The sequence below is a fragment of the Takifugu rubripes genome, chromosome 3 (assembly GCF_901000725.2).
Source record: "Takifugu rubripes chromosome 3, fTakRub1.2, whole genome shotgun sequence".
In the NCBI taxonomy this organism is placed as follows: Eukaryota; Metazoa; Chordata; class Actinopteri; order Tetraodontiformes; family Tetraodontidae; genus Takifugu; species Takifugu rubripes.
The window spans coordinates 16892108-16909495 of NC_042287.1; the positions used below are offsets into that span (position 1 = coordinate 16892108).

At 44.9% G+C, this 17388-nt stretch overlaps 1 protein-coding gene, 1 long non-coding RNA gene and 1 pseudogene across 4 annotated transcripts; 2 read left to right on the top strand and 1 right to left on the bottom strand.

Moving 5' to 3' along the window:
• Window positions 1-592: 592 nt before the first annotated feature.
• Window positions 593-12606, bottom strand: LOC115249187 (hepatocyte nuclear factor 4-alpha-like; annotated as a pseudogene). The gene is made up of 10 exons (XR_003887900.1): window positions 12448-12606; window positions 4324-4498; window positions 4140-4236; window positions 3714-3820; window positions 3309-3463; window positions 2875-2963; window positions 2619-2772; window positions 2297-2521; window positions 1898-2033; window positions 593-1529 (listed from the first exon to the last, which is right to left on the bottom strand). The product of XR_003887900.1 is annotated as a hepatocyte nuclear factor 4-alpha-like (transcript).
• Window positions 8240-14216, top strand: LOC115249188 (uncharacterized). Of its 2 annotated transcripts, XR_003887902.1 has the most exons (4): window positions 8240-8747; window positions 12799-12996; window positions 13092-13337; window positions 14074-14216. It is a non-coding gene; the product is annotated as an uncharacterized lncRNA (long non-coding RNA). The 2 variants fall into 2 exon arrangements; XR_003887901.1 differs by lacking the exon at window positions 14074-14216 and having other exon boundaries at window positions 8248-8747; window positions 13092-13415.
• Window positions 14217-15067: 851 nt separating this feature from the next.
• Window positions 15068-17200, top strand: LOC115249190 (fat storage-inducing transmembrane protein 2-like). The gene is made up of 2 exons (XM_029834050.1): window positions 15068-15284; window positions 15924-17200. The coding sequence occupies exons 1-2, from the start codon at window positions 15112-15114 to the stop codon at window positions 16531-16533; spliced, it is 783 nt and encodes a 260-aa protein (XP_029689910.1). The 5' UTR covers window positions 15068-15111; the 3' UTR covers window positions 16534-17200.
• Window positions 17201-17388: the final 188 nt, after the last annotated feature.

Consider the following 17388-nt stretch of genomic DNA (forward strand, 5'->3'; position numbering starts at 1 on the left):
CCTGTAAGCGACAGGTGGCAGTGTTTACCTGCATGACGCTCCGTCTCAGGCTGCAAACAGGATCAGCTCCCGCTTAACAACTTTTCTCAAGTAGGTTTTCAAATTTCAAACCTGAATATATCCATCATATATATATATATATATATATATATATATATATATATATATATATATATATATATATACATACACACACACACAAAAGTGCTGCTATTAACTGTTGTCTCAGTTGAAATCACTCTCCTGGACAATGTCTCTGTATATTAATATATGTCATATTTAGAAATTGCATGTTGGTGTTAAAATTGTATCCTTTAAACCAAATGCTGCTTATATTATGCCTTTATCTGTTCATTTAGGCTAAACAATGTGATATAAACCATACATTTCTTTAGTTTGTGTCACTACTTGGAATCTGTGCTGGCTGTTTTTGGTTTTTATCATTTTATGGTATTTTATCAATCTGATGCCACAGGTCGTGATCATGCAGCGCTGCCGTGATGGAACTATTTTATCTCCCAACCGATATCTTTATTGTGTTGCTCTTTTTGCTGTTCAGCAGAATCAACAGATACCATAAAATACATGATATGCAATGTAAAAATAGACCTCGAGATTTATTAAGTCTTCATCACATTTCAAAGCCACCGTGTATTTTTTAAGGCAGTACGAGTTACAAAGGCACAAAATTTATTCCATCAGTTAAACCATGACAAAGTACTAAACAAAAATATATATATATTGTGAAACCTCCTCAGTGTGTTTGCCTATAACATTTAAAAAGTGGGTACAGTGTTCACTATATGTCCCAAGATTTGTTTGGAAAAAAAAGTTGCTTGATGAAATAAAATATACAGTTTATTCTAGCTATTTAAAGGACTTAAAAGAGACCCCATAAACTGAAGTTGTATTCCTTTATCATTTAATGGTAAAGTTTTTGCTTTCTTGAGTGAGACAATTTTGTCACTAATGAACATAAAATAAAATACTGTGCAGTATTAAACACACAAAATGTAAGGCCGCTGTAACATTCATGAAACACTGACATGACCACATCACCGTGCACACACTGAGGACATTCTAGAAATATTCATGTTGCCGAATAATGAACCATATGTACAATTATAGAATCTTTGTGATGATCTTAAACAATAAGAGCAACCATTAAAGTTTGAATGCTTTTAAATTTCTCTGGCCTTCACTGAGCTGCAGCTGCATGTGTTAACAAGTGGATCCCTGATGTAAAACAGCAATCTGCAAGGAGCTTAGACACAAATATTCATATTATTTAGCTACATATTTGTTTCTGTCAAGTTTACAGCTTTAATCCTGACTGTATCTGGTTCAATACGTTAAAAATCTGTAGGAATAAAGATTCCGAAGTCGTTAGATGGCCTCTTGCTTTGTGATAGTGGGCTGAGGGATGGAGGTGGGCTGCTTGGGCACAGTGGCAATGACCCCCTGAGGCAGTTTATAATGTTCTGAACTGGAGGCAGTGGGTGGAGATGGAATCGGGGTTTCAGGAGTGGCTACAAAACAGAGCAAAAATAGGACTGAGTCAGTGCAACACCAGCAGGCATATGCTGCCTGTACCATTCTGGGCTATAGCGTCCTGGACAACACAATATTTGGGATAAGAATAAGCACTTGGGGAAATTTCTCAGAGCATTAAACGCATTAAGAAAGAATAACAGGAGTTCTCTTTTACTAAATAAGCCAGATTAGTTTCCATGAAGAATTTTAGAGGATTATTCTGCCAAGCCTGTTTGTCCTTCCAGCTACCTGGCTGACCTGCACATGGAGCGGGTGAACTGTCTCTGAGGCCTTCAGACCGGCCAATTCTGGCTCTTCACCTCAGCTGTGTATGGACACCACATAAAAGCCTTCTAATACTCACAGATTTGACCGTTGTGGATGGGCGTCGGCATGCTGCTGGCAACAATGACGTTACTGCTTGAGGTGCTCCTGGGACCAGGGGAGGTGCAGAGAGTGAGGAGCATGTGGAGCCTCGTTAGCAGAACCTGAGACAAAACCTCATAGTCAACACAACTTCGGACCACATGGCTTTAACTTACAGGTGAAAACAGTTTATTAGCAGTCAGAAACTCTGACATCAGAACTCTGACAGCTGTGAATCAGAATTCCAGTTGTGAAACTGATTCACATGTTTAACATTTCATTGTGAAGAGGGGTCAAGCTTGAAAGGGTCGACATCAGGGCTTTGGGGAAACCGTCTCGATTTTAAAGAGAGACAAAGACTGGGGAACAAAACGAGGCAAGCTCACCCCCGAGCAGCATTCCTGGAGCAGGTTGTCGATCTTGGCCATTCCGAAGAGTTTGACAAACTGAATCTGCTCGATCATCTGCCAGGTGATGCTCTGCAGCGTCGGCAGTAGCAGGAGCAGCTCTCCGAAGCGACCCCGACAGTCGTACTGCCGGTCGTTGATGTAGTCTTCCAGACTGACCTGGACCTGGTAGCGCATGCGCTTGATCTTTCCAGGATCACTCAGACCTTTAGCATCTGTGGGTCAAGAGATGCACAGGAAAACGTTGCACACCGGGCGTTCATGTTTAAATTTTCCCCTCCGTCCCAGATGGGCTTTAGTGGGAGCTCGTACCAGGATCAAAGAAAACTATGGCTTTCAAGCAGGCGTATTCGTTATCATCTATCTGAAGCTCCTGGAAGGGAAGCACAAGGCTCATCCAGGATTCTCACAGCCACCCTGCCCCACCTCCAACTCTGGGCAGTTCTGGGAATGATGTAGTCATTTCCTGCAGGAAAAAACATCAGATTGGGGGATTTAAACATGAAAAGCATGTTACACGGCAATTAAAGCCTACACAGAGCGAAACTGTCTGTAAAGTGGAATTTACCTAATAAGATGACATCTTTGAATAGCAATGGACCTTTTCGCAGCACCCAGTAAGAGGTGCTCTCCTGCATGAGCTCGCAGCAGCGCCACCTGGAACACACAGAACAGTCTAGGTCACCATTTAAACAGCATTTAGCTTATGCACCAAACTCAGCCTAAAACCCTGGAGAAGACCTGGAAAATCAGTTACAGAGGGCAGATGAGCTCACTGTTAATCATTCTGTACTTCTTCAGCGGGCTTATAACTTAAAACCAAGCAATACACTTCAACTCAAGATTAAAACATATTAACCCAAAAGACACTGAGTGTTGGAGTGATGAAGAAAAAACACTTGATGACATCATTCACTCAAAACTGCTGTGAGGGTCGTCCTGCCTCTGTAGCGACTCGTCCTTCACCTCCGCACGTGCGCGGCCTGTGCATGAGTCTCACACCTGGTCATCCAGCGGCAGTCGCAGAACGCTGGGATGTACTTGGCCCATTCCACCAGGACCAGCAGCTGCTGCTTCATGGACTCGCACACGTCTGTGATGGCGGCGATCTTTTTGGTTCTGATGTCACCGTTCAGGATCGGTGCGGGAGACGTGATCTGGGTGACGCGAGATCATTTGTCAGCTGTGGGACTGCGCTCCATCCCCCGGAGAATTCTGTCCTGAATCGTGGTTGGAACTGCAGCGTCTGATTAAAAAGCGCTGCGATGCTAAAGTGTTGTGGGTGGAACTTCCTGATTGAAGGGAATGATCTCCTCATTAAGCTTGGCTGAAGAGCCCTGCGCGGTTGCCTGCAGCACCTTTATTTGTCAGGGTGTAAGGTGAGACGCTGGGGGGTGATGTCCTGACCTGTCGTGACAGAACGTCTGCCTGGATGAGTGCGTTGATGGAGGGTAAACTGCTGTCCTCGTAGCTGGACCTCCTGGTGCTGATTCTGTCTCTCTCATTCTGCACAGCTGCAACAGGAAGAAGCACAGCCACTAAAAACTCCCTCCTCTTCGCCACACAACAGATTCCAGACGCATTTATTGGGAACGCAAGTCTTTGCGAGTGTCCGTCTTTATCAGGACGCAGCGATTATTGCTTGGAAATGTTTGCTCAGCAAAAGCTGGTTAGAGACTTCAGCACTGCGCTGAGTGAACATTAACAAAGGTGCTGCTCTCCTCGGTGTCGCAACAGCCTCACCACACACAACTCTGGCACTGATTTGCTGGTGGGGAAGTGGAAGAGAACCTGATGTTTTCTCAGGAGCGCCTGGAGGAGACAGGGTCCTACCTTCTTTCTTCATGCCCGCTCTGAAGCCACTTTTTCAGCCTGCAGTATCGGCCACTGATTGCGCTTGTCTTTGTCCACGATGCACTGCCTGTTGAACCTGCCGAGCGAGCGCTGTTAGCGTCGTGTGCTAACCCTGAGAGGCTGCGTTCAAACATTCCACACCCCCCTCGACCGGCGTGCTCACCTGCAGGAATACATGTGGTTTTTGCGGACGCTGCGTCTGAAGAAGCCCTTGGCAAGCCGTCGCAGCTGGACGCCCCGTAGTGTTTGCCCGTGGCTCTGTCTCCACAGATGGCGCACAGACTACCTGCCCCAGGTGGCTCGACGCGTTATGTTGGCCGTCTCCGCCGGTGAGGAGTCTGACACAACGACAGGGACGAGCAGTTCAGTGACACAGATACGCTGATAAGATAAGAGAAATATTTGATGTTTTAACATTCATATTTCATTTTAGTTAAGACTTTTTATGATTCAGTCTTCATTTTTCCCCCCGAATGGTGGTGATATTTTACACTCCATGAATGTTATTCATGTTAAAACCTTCACTTTTGTCTCTCATCAACCACCCATCAACCTGATTTGGGTGGCAGACAAGCAAAATGACATCTAATGCTAAGTTACGTGTATTTAGAGCGGGCTCACAGGTATTTCCTGTGGGCGGGGCTAAACAGCTCCTAAAGGGGGAAACGGTCGCGGTGACCAGAGTTGATCAAAAGCAACTTTAGCAGAGAACAATCGGAACCTGATTACCTCTCGAGAGCAAACAATGCACACAGTTATCAATCAACCAGTCAATCCTAACGTATGAAAAGGTGTCACACATTTAAAAAAACCCAAAAAAAAACAGCTCAGAATTCTGACATCATTACTCAAGAAGTCCAATATTTCATTTTCCAAACAATTCTTTCCATTGCACTACAAACTCGGATGAATGGAACCCGATATTTCGTTAGAACCTGTTGGATTAATTGAGGATATCTGTCGATGAGCAAACATGTAAACTGTCCAGCGGGTTGACGTGCGTTTATCCAGGACAGCGAAGTGATTCCATAAAGTTGGGGAATTCCCAGCCAGCATGAGAAATTCGGATATTCGAGAATCGAACCGAGAGCCAGATGTCGTGGGAGAGTGGAAACATAAATAATTTGGTGTCTTGTGAATCAGAAAGTGAAACTGAACTTTGGTTTCCAGTTTAGGCTGAGTGGAACCAGCCTGTAACTGGAGCCGTTTCATGGTTCTGCTGAACTTCCACGTCCAGCTGAAAACAGGCTTGAGTGACACAACAGGCGTCTCCTGCTTCCACGTTTCATGCGTCCAGGCTGATAAAAGGTGTCGGACAGATGACCCCCCCCCCCCTCATCTATCACAACACGCTCCAGACCAACGTTTTAAATCAGTAAAAGTCTCAAAGTTCATCGGCACCCCTCGCGTACGTGCGCACTCACCTGTGCCCAGCGGCAGCACCTGCAATGTTCTCGAACTCCAGCGTGGTGTAGGCTGGGTCCAGAGCCTCGCTGTAGTCTGCCATGTCCATGTCTGCCTGCCAGCACTTTGGACAAACAAATGCTCAACTACCTGACAGCGGGACTGAGACACTTGTCCAAGCAGCTATTGTGCCCCGTCCTGCTCCAACACCCTCCACACAAGCGCCCCCCCACCTCTCTTAATTCGAGCCTATAGCTCCACCCAGTAACGGAGCGACTCCTTGGCCCAGTGGCGGATGATGGGTCCTGGTGTCAGATATGGAGAGCGGTGAGTGACAGCGGAGCCTCGTGCGTCCAACCCCAGAGGGGAAGTGTGAGGTTGTCTCTGCGGTTGATGGTTAACCAGCCTTTTTGATGGTGAATCACTGGTTTTAGATAGCACAACTTTGATGTGTTCATCGCGCCTCTTCTCCACATCAGCGCTCCGCCTCTAAAAAGCAGCTTATTTTATGGTCAACAACACTTTCTGTGGCTTCACACGCCGCCCTAGAAATGTGACGAGTGTCCAGTTTTGATGCCCGTTAAAACAAAATGGAGCTTTTGCATTAATGAATGTAAACTTAGTGTGTCACTGTCCTCTTAATCCCATCATTATTATCATCCTTAATTAACTGGGCTGCTGGGGTCCACAACAACTACTAAATACTCCAGTACGCAGCTCATTTGCTTTGATTAACAGCCTTCCCCAGATTAAAGTGGTCACTCACACACACACACACACACCCTTAAAACTTAATTTAAAAATTTCCTCCATTAATCATCTGCAAACTATGTTGGAGTTAATATTCATTCCACATTGTTACAGATAATAATAGTTCAATGTTGATATTTGTCTTATTTTGTAACGTCCTGTAGAGGCTCTAAGTGAAACAGTTTTATTTTATTGACATTTTATTTGATAGCTTTTGGCTTCGGTGCTAAAATGATGAGTTTTAGCATCATTGGAGCTGCGCGGCTGCTCTTTAACAAGTCCCACTCCTGTTTAAAGACATCTTCCGCGCCGTAATAACCTCCGGTTGTGTGTATCGGTTGTGTTTTGTGTAGCTTGTGAGGCTTTGGTCTGAAATGTGTTCCCTTTAGTTTTGGTGCACGACAACTGTAATCTGATTATTTTCAACAACAAATGCTTCACTTGCGCAAATCAGCCGCACACACAGCAAACAGAAGTCTTGTATTTGAAGAGAAAGTGCCAGTACATAGCAGCAGGTCAACGCTCTGGAGTTCAGACGCAGCTCCACAACCGTAAAGCTCGTGTAGGTGACCTTGTTAACCACACGCACACACACACACACACACACACACACAGTATAGTGGGAGCTCATAAAAGGATTCTTCCCCCAGCTAACAAATGTCCCAACTCTGCTGGGGCCCAGAGGTTTGCTAACGCTGGGATCCAATCAGAAATGGAAGCAGCGGTGATGCAGCGATGGCTACACCCTCAGAAACTCCTCTCATTGATCACAAGCTTGGATTTATTGATCTTGTGGTGTCACATTGAGTGAGGAACCTGATTAACTCAATGGAAACCTGCTTCTGTGATCATTAAGTGATTAACACACTCAAATTAGAGCGTGTTGGTTCACTTGTGTGTACAGAGGTCATCCATTACAACATTTCTACAGCTTCGATCGGCTCTTCTGCAATAGCCATATTTGCTCAAGAAGTGTACTGATTATTTCAAAGCAATGAGCAGGGGGGGAGGGGGGGTGAGGATGGGAGAATCAGCATGAAGCTATGAATGAGTCACTGGGAGCAAATCTTATCTCCTCCGGCATTAAAGTGCTTTTATTGCTGCTCCCATCTTGGATTTCTGTGAACTCCTCAAGGAACCGTCATATACAGGACTATAAAGTATAATCTGTGCAGTAATCCTTTACAGAGTCCTTAATCATGAACTGACAAACTGTCCCAGCGTAGGCAACAGTTCCAAAAACAGCCCTCCATCTTGTGGGCGGGGCTTCGCCGACGTGTTTACCCAAAGCTTTCCTCCATCTCGGTCACAAGCGCTAACGTGGCCACATGGGCTTCAGGAATAAAAGCCTTTCGTTCTGAAAGGGTCTCAGAGATGTGACGCCTGTTCTCCATTAAGGCTTTTAAACCAATGATGTTTGGATGAAAATGTCTCGATGATGTTTTCATTCTGTTTTCTGACAGATTTTCAGATCCTGGATCTAAAAAGATTGGTGGGTTGCAGGTTAAAATAGAACAAACCAACTATGTTTATCTCCATCTGCAGCCTTTTTACATTTAAAACATGATATCAGTCGTGTTTGGTGGAAAATCAAAGTTTGTGTTCTCAATGTAGGTCATCTGTTACAGCAGGGCCCATCCAGGCTGCTGATAAAACACACTAATGTTACACGTTGGAGCCCACCGTGACAGGCCCCTGCACATCAGGAGGCCCCCACACACGAGGACTACTAGAAGCCTCCTCCCCAGAAAAACCCGACAATCATCATTGTTCTCAACTATGTTTCTGCTTTCATCGTTTGGGTCCAAACCTAGTTTCCTGCTTCGTTTCTCACTCTGCAACATCTGCGTTGGTTTGAGCCCAGTTTGTGCAGGTGTGGAGAAGAGGGGCGCGGGCCAATCACGGTGCAGGGTTTAAACCGATAAAGTTGTGTTTTTGGAGCCCATCGGGCGGCTGCCATGTTGAAAATGATGCACTGAGCGTTCTGTCTTATAATGAGTCACCCAAACTGCTGCCCTGAGGCTAAAAGTCAAAGGATCGCCGAGACCTGATGTAACACTTGTGTGATTCTCCCCTTTGAAACTTCAAACTCCAGTTTGTGAACAAAGTCTGAATAGGAATCTCCGACCACTGACCAAACTCCATTTTCAACTGCTGCCTATTTGTACCTTCTCCTCAATGACTACATTTCATTTATACAAGCCGGATCTCCAAGGCAGCGCCGGGACAGGCGCCGTTGTAAAATAATCACAATGCAGGAAACGAAGGAAACTACGGCCTGGACGGCCTCACAACACACGGGATATATCGCTGCCTGGGGGACCTAATTTGTTTCTTCCTGAGGCAGATTGGCCACATCGGGAACCCGAGGACCAGCGTCCTCCAGCAGACCTGAGGCCAGCAGAGAGAGGCTGCAGGAGATGGAGCAGACAGGTGAGTAAAGTGTCATGGCAAAGACCTTGTCAACAGATAACTATCTGCAAATAACAGAGCTTATGCAAGCGCATGCGTCCGAGCGGGGGAATATCATATTTTCTCTGCTCGGTTCCACCAACTCTGAACAGATTAGCTCAGGAGGATTTTACTAAACTGACTGAAGTTACGTTTTTCCCCGCATTTTGTTCAACAACACGGCTCCACATATGAGGTGGAACTGTCCTCAGAGGCCTTCGCCCCCAATAATTGAACCCAAACCACCGCCATTTGTTTTTCTGTTGACACATACGCTGGTTTCCACACAGGAGGGTTAAATGACGTTCCTTATATTTTAAATAACCACCGCGTGTGTTTGAACTTTTGTAAAATGCTCAGTTGAATGTGCAGCTTTTCCGTCTTCACTATCGTCACTATTTGTCTTTTGGGTAATGATAAACCTCCAGCCCTGTTTTGTTGTTCATTATCTTGTAGTATTACAGGGTGTTACAGAAATGTAAAGTAGATAAAAAGGCTGTTGTATATTCCTGACATTTTCCCTCCGGTCTTAGAAGACAAGATTGATGAATTCCTGGTCATTAAATGGGATTTTTTTTCGGGTCAAACCGACTTCAGACGCTGCGAAATATTCAAACTTTTTAAATCAACATTCATCCTGTCACGCGTCCCGCCAGACTGAAAAAGTAGCCCGTGTGCATGAAATAAGTAAACAATTGCATCAATAAACATGCACGCCGTAAATCAATCACAGTTTGTGATAAAGGTCTGTAATCATTAACTGTTTTTGCTGAGGATTCATTTTGAGCGCAGGCCTGATCCCCTCTGTCAGCAGCTCCTCTCTGATTGTTTTTATCTCTCAGATTCTCTGAAAGTCATCAGACACACACTCCACATTTAACCTCTGCCATTTTGTCAATGATTAAAAATATTGTTTTACTCAACAATGCAAATATACAATATTATAAACTGCAGCTCACATGCATACAACTGTGTCCTAGTCCTTCAAATGCTTTAGTTTCTTATTCCTAACCATTATTTTGCAAAGAGTAAAGAAAAACCATGCAAATCTCACAGATTTAATTGTTAGTGACATTAAAGGTGAAATATGAGCAAAAGGCCTCAATGATTTCCACCCATAACAATAGTGTAGTGCAGAATATGTAGTATGTTACATACTCAGTAGTTTAAACAGCATGTACAATTGAGAATATTCACTATTATTTACGTTCTTCCTAATCACGAGGCTTTTGTGCCATCTAGTGGATAAAACGTGTATGCACAACTCAGACTTGACTTAAATTTCCAGGAGTAAATTAACTGTTCTGGTCTGTTCGCATGTAAATACGGTAGCATCAACATCACACATGTATTTTACTTCAGAAACGCCTCGTTATACCTCTGTAGGTCGATCGGAGCAGCATGAATCTGCCTCACAGCAGCTCGAGGCACAAACAGCAGCGGCTTGTTTCAGAACTAACCTACCAGCTACGGGTCTCGGGTTCCTTTCACCTTCAGCTGGCTCGGTAAAGACCAGCGTCCCATCCTGGCCATACATCCCTCTAAAGGCCCGGCGAGCCGGCCAGCTGAGCAAAGGCCCATGAGCCTTGGCGGCTCCCCCAGGCCTGGCCAGGCTGAAAGCAGGCCTGCTGCTGTTTAACAGGCAGTGCTGCCTGGAGCCAGCAGGGCTGGCTGTTAGGGCCCGCAAGAGCCCAGGATAATCCCATAATGCCTGCCACAACGAGATTTGATTGGAGACTTGAACACTCAGATTAATGGTGCCAAGAGAACAACGTCCTCCCCCTCCAAAGCTAGCCTTTTGGCCTCAGACCGAGGAGTTTCGGTGTACACACATGCAACATCTTCCATCTTCCACGTAACCCTGAACCTTGCAGACAGGCTGGATTCAGACCCACAGCAGGACGACGCAGCCGGAAATCAACAAAGTTGTTCCACAGTTGTGTGTTTGGTACTTAATGGAAGTAAATCAGGACGGCCCATTAGACTGTGTCAGTATTCAGATATTAAAGACAGGGGACAAACCTCATCAGTACTTTTATAGCTGCTGTTAAGTAATTAGTGCTTCTAATTGACTGTAAATCTGAGTCTGTAAAGTAGCCTGAAAACAGTGCTCATTTCAGGGCTAACGCGTTAATACCCAATAACTGAGTCATTAATTGCATCCCAATTTGCGCCTGTGTGCTTGTTTTTATCATTTATTATGAGCCTCAGACCTGTAAAAGCGCCTGAAAAGGTGTTTCGCAGATGTTGTGTTTTTCCCCTGGCAGGTTAGTGGGCCTCTCGCTGACCTACAGACGCCTCATTCAGCTCTGAGGGCAAACAGATATCTTCCCCGAGGAGCTGTACAGCGGCTGTTGTCATGTTTGCATTCCCCAACTTATTCTGCCAACAGCGCAGCTTGGGAGTTTGTCCAGGTTGTGACCGTTGAGCAATTAATCTCCCGCGTCTGACACCAAGTTATGCGTTAAACGAGCCGCGGAAGGTCCAGGCAATCCTGGAAGATGTGTTTTAACGCGCTCTTTTCTGGCAGTTCCCTTTGAAGCAGGACGTTCTGGTCACTTTTGTTCCATGTGGAAGTTTGCTCGTTCTGCAGAAGTCGCCAATACAAGCAAACAGAAGAGAGAAAACTGGACAAAGACCCCAGTGTGACTGCATCTAGGCCAAAAAGAAGCTTAGCGAAGCTGCAAAAGAATGTATTTGTCACATAAATGTGCTGGTTCTCAAAGATTTGCACCACAGAGCCACAAAACCTCTGAATTCACAGGAGTTTCTGCTAACAGGCTGATGTTTCCTCTCTGCCAGGAGGAAAAAGAACCTTGTGAGGAGATTTCAGACTTGAAAAAATGAATTTGTTTTTGTTTTGAACGTTCAGGGCGTCTTTTTGGCTGCTGCCACTGATGAGTCAAACCAAGAGATGGAGATTAAGGAGGGAATTCAGCCAAATGTAATAACTTCTCCTAAATCTCCAACCAGCAGCAGAATCCGTTGATTCCAAAGTTTTAGAGCTTTGAGTTGCAGGATCATCAGGATCAGATGATGGTAAAATATTGTTTTGACGCTAAAGCACATCATGATTATTATGATGAAGGAGTCCTTTGATATGATGTGTTTCTAAGTGAAGAAGCCTTTGGTGGATTCAACACATCTGCCTCTTATTTAAATTCAAACTCATTCATTTCTGGATGAATTTGCTAACTATTATCTACAAAAACATTGTTTTCTTCTCTAGAGAAGATTCATCTCTGCTTTATTAATGTGCCAAATTTACAAAATTGCCAAATTTACAGACTCATTTTGATGCACATTTAAGAGAACTTTAGCCGTCCTTCATGCTGTTTGGACATTAATAAATAATCAGACAGAAGATCATGGTGTTCCCTCTCAGAACCTCCAGAACATTCTCACTACTGGAGCAGAGGTGGATGGTTCCATCCTGAGTTAAAGAGAGAGCAGATGCAGCTGAGCTCATCCTGGCTCTCACTGTCCTCTGAAGAGCCTCCTCGCCACCACGAGGCCTCAGCGCCAGCAGCCTTTTTAACAGCCTCCATATCTCAGACACACCTCCTGGATTAAGGCCGTGTGAAAGAGGCAGACACCAATGGCGTTTCCACCCTGAATCTGATCCTTCAGAGGCAGGAAAAGGCCGGCGGCCGACGGACTTTACAACAAAAACAGAACTCACCAAATGGAAATTCCACACTTGAACTGACTTGAGTGTTTACATTGACCATGTCGAGCGCTGCGTCCTCTCGGCCGTCTGTTTAAAATCCACCTTCAGCATGAGGTATAAAATGTGGAAGTTCCTCACGGTGCTGCGGTGTGAAGGGTGTTGTTGGTGCAAGGTAAGGCCGCCGTTGCCGCTGTTATCTTATTGATTTTCCTAATCTGGGCAAATGTGGGTGGAGAGGTTAAACATTAACCAGGCTCGTATGGACACCATCTATGCAACAGCTGTAACTACGGCAACACGATGATAGAAACTCAAATAGATATAAAGCTATCGTCTGCTTTTCCCCCTGTTTCTCATCTTCAGACGTCCCTACAAACAGTGTGGGAGTGAATAAAGACAAGAAAAAGGAGAGTTTCTAGGGGAAAGGAGGCTGAGCGGGTGGGGAGTGACAGGTGGAGGAGTGGAGAATGTCCCGAGCCCGTCGTGACATCATCACTGACACAGCACAGGGCGCAGAACTGCTCAGCTGTGTCGTTTGTGAAGCGGAGCTGAAGAATAAAGGTGTGTTTTTATGTACTTTCTGTTTCTGTGGGCAGAGCTGAAACCTGTTCTAGACCAGAGGTCACGTCGGTCACACCTCTCTCCTCCCACCACAGCACAGAACAGAGAAGATGGAGCTGCTGCAGGAACACACGGCTACCAACCAGCACGGGCGGGGGGGCAGTGCCAGGGGTCGGGGGGACGGGGGGGGCAGTGTCGGGGGTCGGGGGGCAGTGCCAGGACCTGACCCCAGCAGAAGGCGCTGGTGTGTGGAAGAGGCCACATGAAGGAATATCAGGACTTCTGAGGTGCGACTCAAAGAGGCGCTCATGATTCCACGGCAGGACGACTGGACAAGAAAGGTTCTAAAACTATTATTATGGTCTGTTCTTTTCCTGCTCCTCTGCCGATTCATTAAATGTCTCCTGGTTTCTCCCCTTCTTCTGCATTATCCTCATGATTTGTATGTAGCGCGTCACACATCCAGACTGCACTTGTTCCACCTGCCTTAGTCCTTCTGCCCCAGTGAGACAAAGTCAGATGGGAATGTCCCGTTTCCATAGAAACCAGACTGGTTAGATGTGTATTTAAAATGCAGACTAAACTCTTCATTACTGAACATAGAGGCTGCCAAAAAGCTGCCTGGAATGGCAGCAGAACCCTGGAAGTATCCCTGCAGCAGGAGTAAATAAACAAACAAACAAAGAGCACATTTTCTTATTCAGCATCATTCATTATTTACACCTCAGCCAATCAGGACATAAAACTTTGTTCAATATATGAGATCAGAGTCTTCAGTCAGGGTAGCATTAGTTGTTTTTTTTAAAAATGGCTCTTTCAGCCATAAATAATCTGCAACAGGTAAGAAAAAGAAATAAATGCATCCATAAAGTCATAGAATAGAGTTCAGTGTCTCCTCATCACAAATAACTGATATAATCACTTTAAATCATATGTGACTCTGTGTTAGCAGGCGTCCAAAACCATCATGTGTCGTTATTTGAATTTCAGGTGAAATGTTTCCGTGTGTGTGTGTGTGTGTGTGTGTGTGTGTGTGTGTGTGTGTGTGTGTTCTGGTCGACTCCCCTTTAACGGCAGGTGTTCGCTGTAACCCGTCATCCTCACTGAGCAGAGGGCTGTGGGCTCCAACTGACAACACTGCTGGTTGAGGAAGGAAATAATAAATCTTTAATAAATAAATCCCTACCAATACATGTGTGAAAGCACATTTTATCTTGCATTATTCAACATCTCCAGGTTCAGATTTGATAAGAACGCCAGTAGCCTAAATTAGGCAGTTTTCAGCCCCGGTGGTGCAGCAGCCTCGTGGTCGACACGAGTAGCAGCGTCCATTTAACCCAACAGGTGTAACCATGCAGCACAGTCCTGGACATCATGGACTTCAGGGACCGCGGAAGAAAGTCCAACAGGTTACGGTCCCGCAGCGCCACCCAGTGGCAGACGGAGAACGCCGATATGGCGATCAAGGGACCCTTGACCCAAATGATCAAGGCCTTAAAATAACCTGCTGTATTATGTAGTCTTATTACCATTGCTCTCTGCTGTGTATTAAGCTATCAATTAAGACCTGAGGGAACTCACTTTAGGTTATTTGGGGTTGGTTACCAGCTCTCTGGCCATTCTTTAAGACATCTTTGCTGTGTTTTTTATGAAATAAGCAACTCACAATGTCTACAGACTTGGACCCAAGTGTTGGCTCAGGAGGAGACAGCAGAACTGGTAAATGTGCTGTTAGTTTACATTCAAATCACACCGGCTGAGGTTCTGTTGGTTCCGACTCACAAGGCTCTGCAACAAAAACACAAGATATAGAGAACGCTTTTAGTGAACTGCAGTTATTTAATGCAAATTCAATAATAATGGTAAATTAGCTACTTGCGTTTAGCATTAAAGTCATACAGCAGTTTGACAACAATAATAATAATAATAATAATAATAATAATAATAATAATAATAATAATAATAATTCAGCCATTTTTAAAAAAGAGAAGAAATTTAATGCGCTATAAAACCGGGAAAAAAGAGCGCGTGCCGTCTGTGAAAGAGCTCATTGGTTGAACTAAAATGACGTCAGACGCCGCACCCGGAAGCAGCGTTCACTTGAACGATGTAAACATGGCGGTGGAGGACGTCATTGTGGGCTACTTTGTGAAGTTCTGGAGGCTACCAGCCGTCCGACGATACTTTCACTGGATGTTTTTATTTCTAACGTTGCTGGGGTCGCTTCTGAAGGAGCTCGATGTCGTCCCGCAGTCTTATTTCAGCCACCGTAGGAACGCCATCAACGTGTATGTAGCGCTATGATGCCGCTAGCGTCCGTTTAGCTGCCGTAACTCCAAGACGCTTCCTTCGATGTCACATGGAATAAAACTTTTCTTCAACAACCCTATTTGGATCTTTTTTATGATTGAAATTATGACTATAATTTTGAATGACCGGTGCAAACATTTCATTTAGAACAAGAGATTAATCTAAAAGAAACACTGTTCATATAAAATGAAAAAAGGCTTAGAATGAGTCATTCTTACATTTTCTGCCATAATATGTTAGAATTTACTCGTATAAAGATAAGGCTTTCGTTTAAACATTAATCTCCAAAGGTTAATGTTAAAGTATGGAACCAATAATGTGTTCTATTCTAAGTTGACTTGATTAACAACTAGACACTAACCATTTCAATCTGGAACTTGGATTTTTGTAATGACTGTAAACTATGAAAAGGCTTCATTACAATGGTAATGATAATTGTATTTTTAACCCGTATTCTCAGTTATCCAGTGTGATATAGATGGTTAGAAAATGTATTTTTATGATTGTGTGGACTAACAAGATTATACATTAAACTAACATCCAATTTCTGAGTTATAAATAGATTAACCCAGTAGTTAAGACAGATATGGATGATGATCTTTTCTTGTCTCCTGCAGGTATTTCATCAAACTGTCCTGGGGTTGGACCCTGCTGCTGCTCACACCCTTCCTCCTCCTGGTTAACTCGCTCTTCAGCAGAAGTGTGTCCTTCCTCGGCCGCCGGGTTTGTGCCCTGCTGGTTGCAACAGGGATTTGGTACGTTTGCACCGCGACCTTCGTCTACATCGAGAATGTGACTGGTTCGTGCTACGAAACTGAAACTATGGCTGTTCTCAAGAAAGAATTCACCTTCAAAGCCAGCTGCAAGCAGGCTGGTCTCCACTGGGATGGCTTTGACATCTCGGGCCATGCTTTCATCCTGGCCTATTCTGCCCTTTTAATTATGGAGGAAATGGCCCCCATGGGCTCCATGATGGCGGTGAGCTACTCTGCCCTGCCCAGGATGGCTCTCAACTTCCTGTACATTGCCTTGAACCTCATTGTGATTATTTGGGTGTGGATGTTTGCCTGCACTGCCGTTTACTTCCATGATCTCTCTCATAAGTTAATTGGGACAGTTTGTGGCCTCTCGGCCTGGTTTCTGACCTATCGACTTTGGTATCTAAAGCCTCTGTCACCAGGACTCCCCCCTGTGCGTCACCTAAAGGGACAGAAGCAGCACGCCTAATCTGCACCCATGTTCCTCCTCTTCGACTCCACACAGGCCGACCTGGAGCTCTGCAGCACCGAGGGCGGTGCAGCCTGGGTCACTTGGTTTAGTCTGATAGCTTTGATCAATTTAAGTCATTTAAATAACAGATTTTACTGTTGAAGTAATTTTGGAAACATTATTATTCACTACATGCTCAATCTAAATCTGTTTCTGAGGAATGTCAATAACACGGGTGTCTGTAAAGTTCTAAACGCAGAAAAGCTCCAGAATTGAACTGGTCATAGTGGGACACATGTTGGTCGAACTGGACACAGTGGCAAAGATAAAATGGAATGGTTGAACACAGAAAGGTTTACACACAGGATGGAGGTTTTGGCAGAACTTTAGTGCAAAAAAAGGACATTTTCCTCCGGTAAGATATTTCAGTATATCACTGCTCACACATTTAACAGTACAGGAGCCACATCAGGGGCCCATCCCACCATAGGTGCCTGGTTACCGCCTGGTAGGCAGCCAGTCCGACCAGTTCTGGGTTTTTTTGTCCTTCCACAGTCCCAGTTGAGTTTCTTGGTGAAGGACCAAGGACCTGGAAGGACAGAAATCCTCGCTGGATTCTTGTCCAAACCCATACTTGTGATTGAAAACATGCACTACAGACCAGATTAAAAGATTTTAATAAGTCTGTGTGTCTACTTGCATTACTGAACATATGGAGACCCTGAACCATCACAAAGGCAGAAAAGGCGCAGGATCTGATTTACTCTCTGCTTGTGTGATCCATTGTGATCCAGCGATCTTCCTGGAACACCTGATCATTCCCGGCTGCTGCTTCTGTTCAGCTGCTCTTCCCAAAATGACTCTTGGTCATCC

What these genes read in the sequence shown, in the direction of transcription:
- LOC115249190 (XM_029834050.1), top strand. Translation starts at nt 15,112, where the DNA reads ATGGCGGTGGAGGACGTCATTGTGGGCTACTTTGTGAAGTTCTGGAGG. An exon ending in CGTAGGAACGCCATCAACGT is followed by an intron (nt 15,285 to 15,923) that starts GTATGTAGCGCT and finishes TGTCTCCTGCAG; the next exon opens with GTATTTCATCAAACTGTCCT.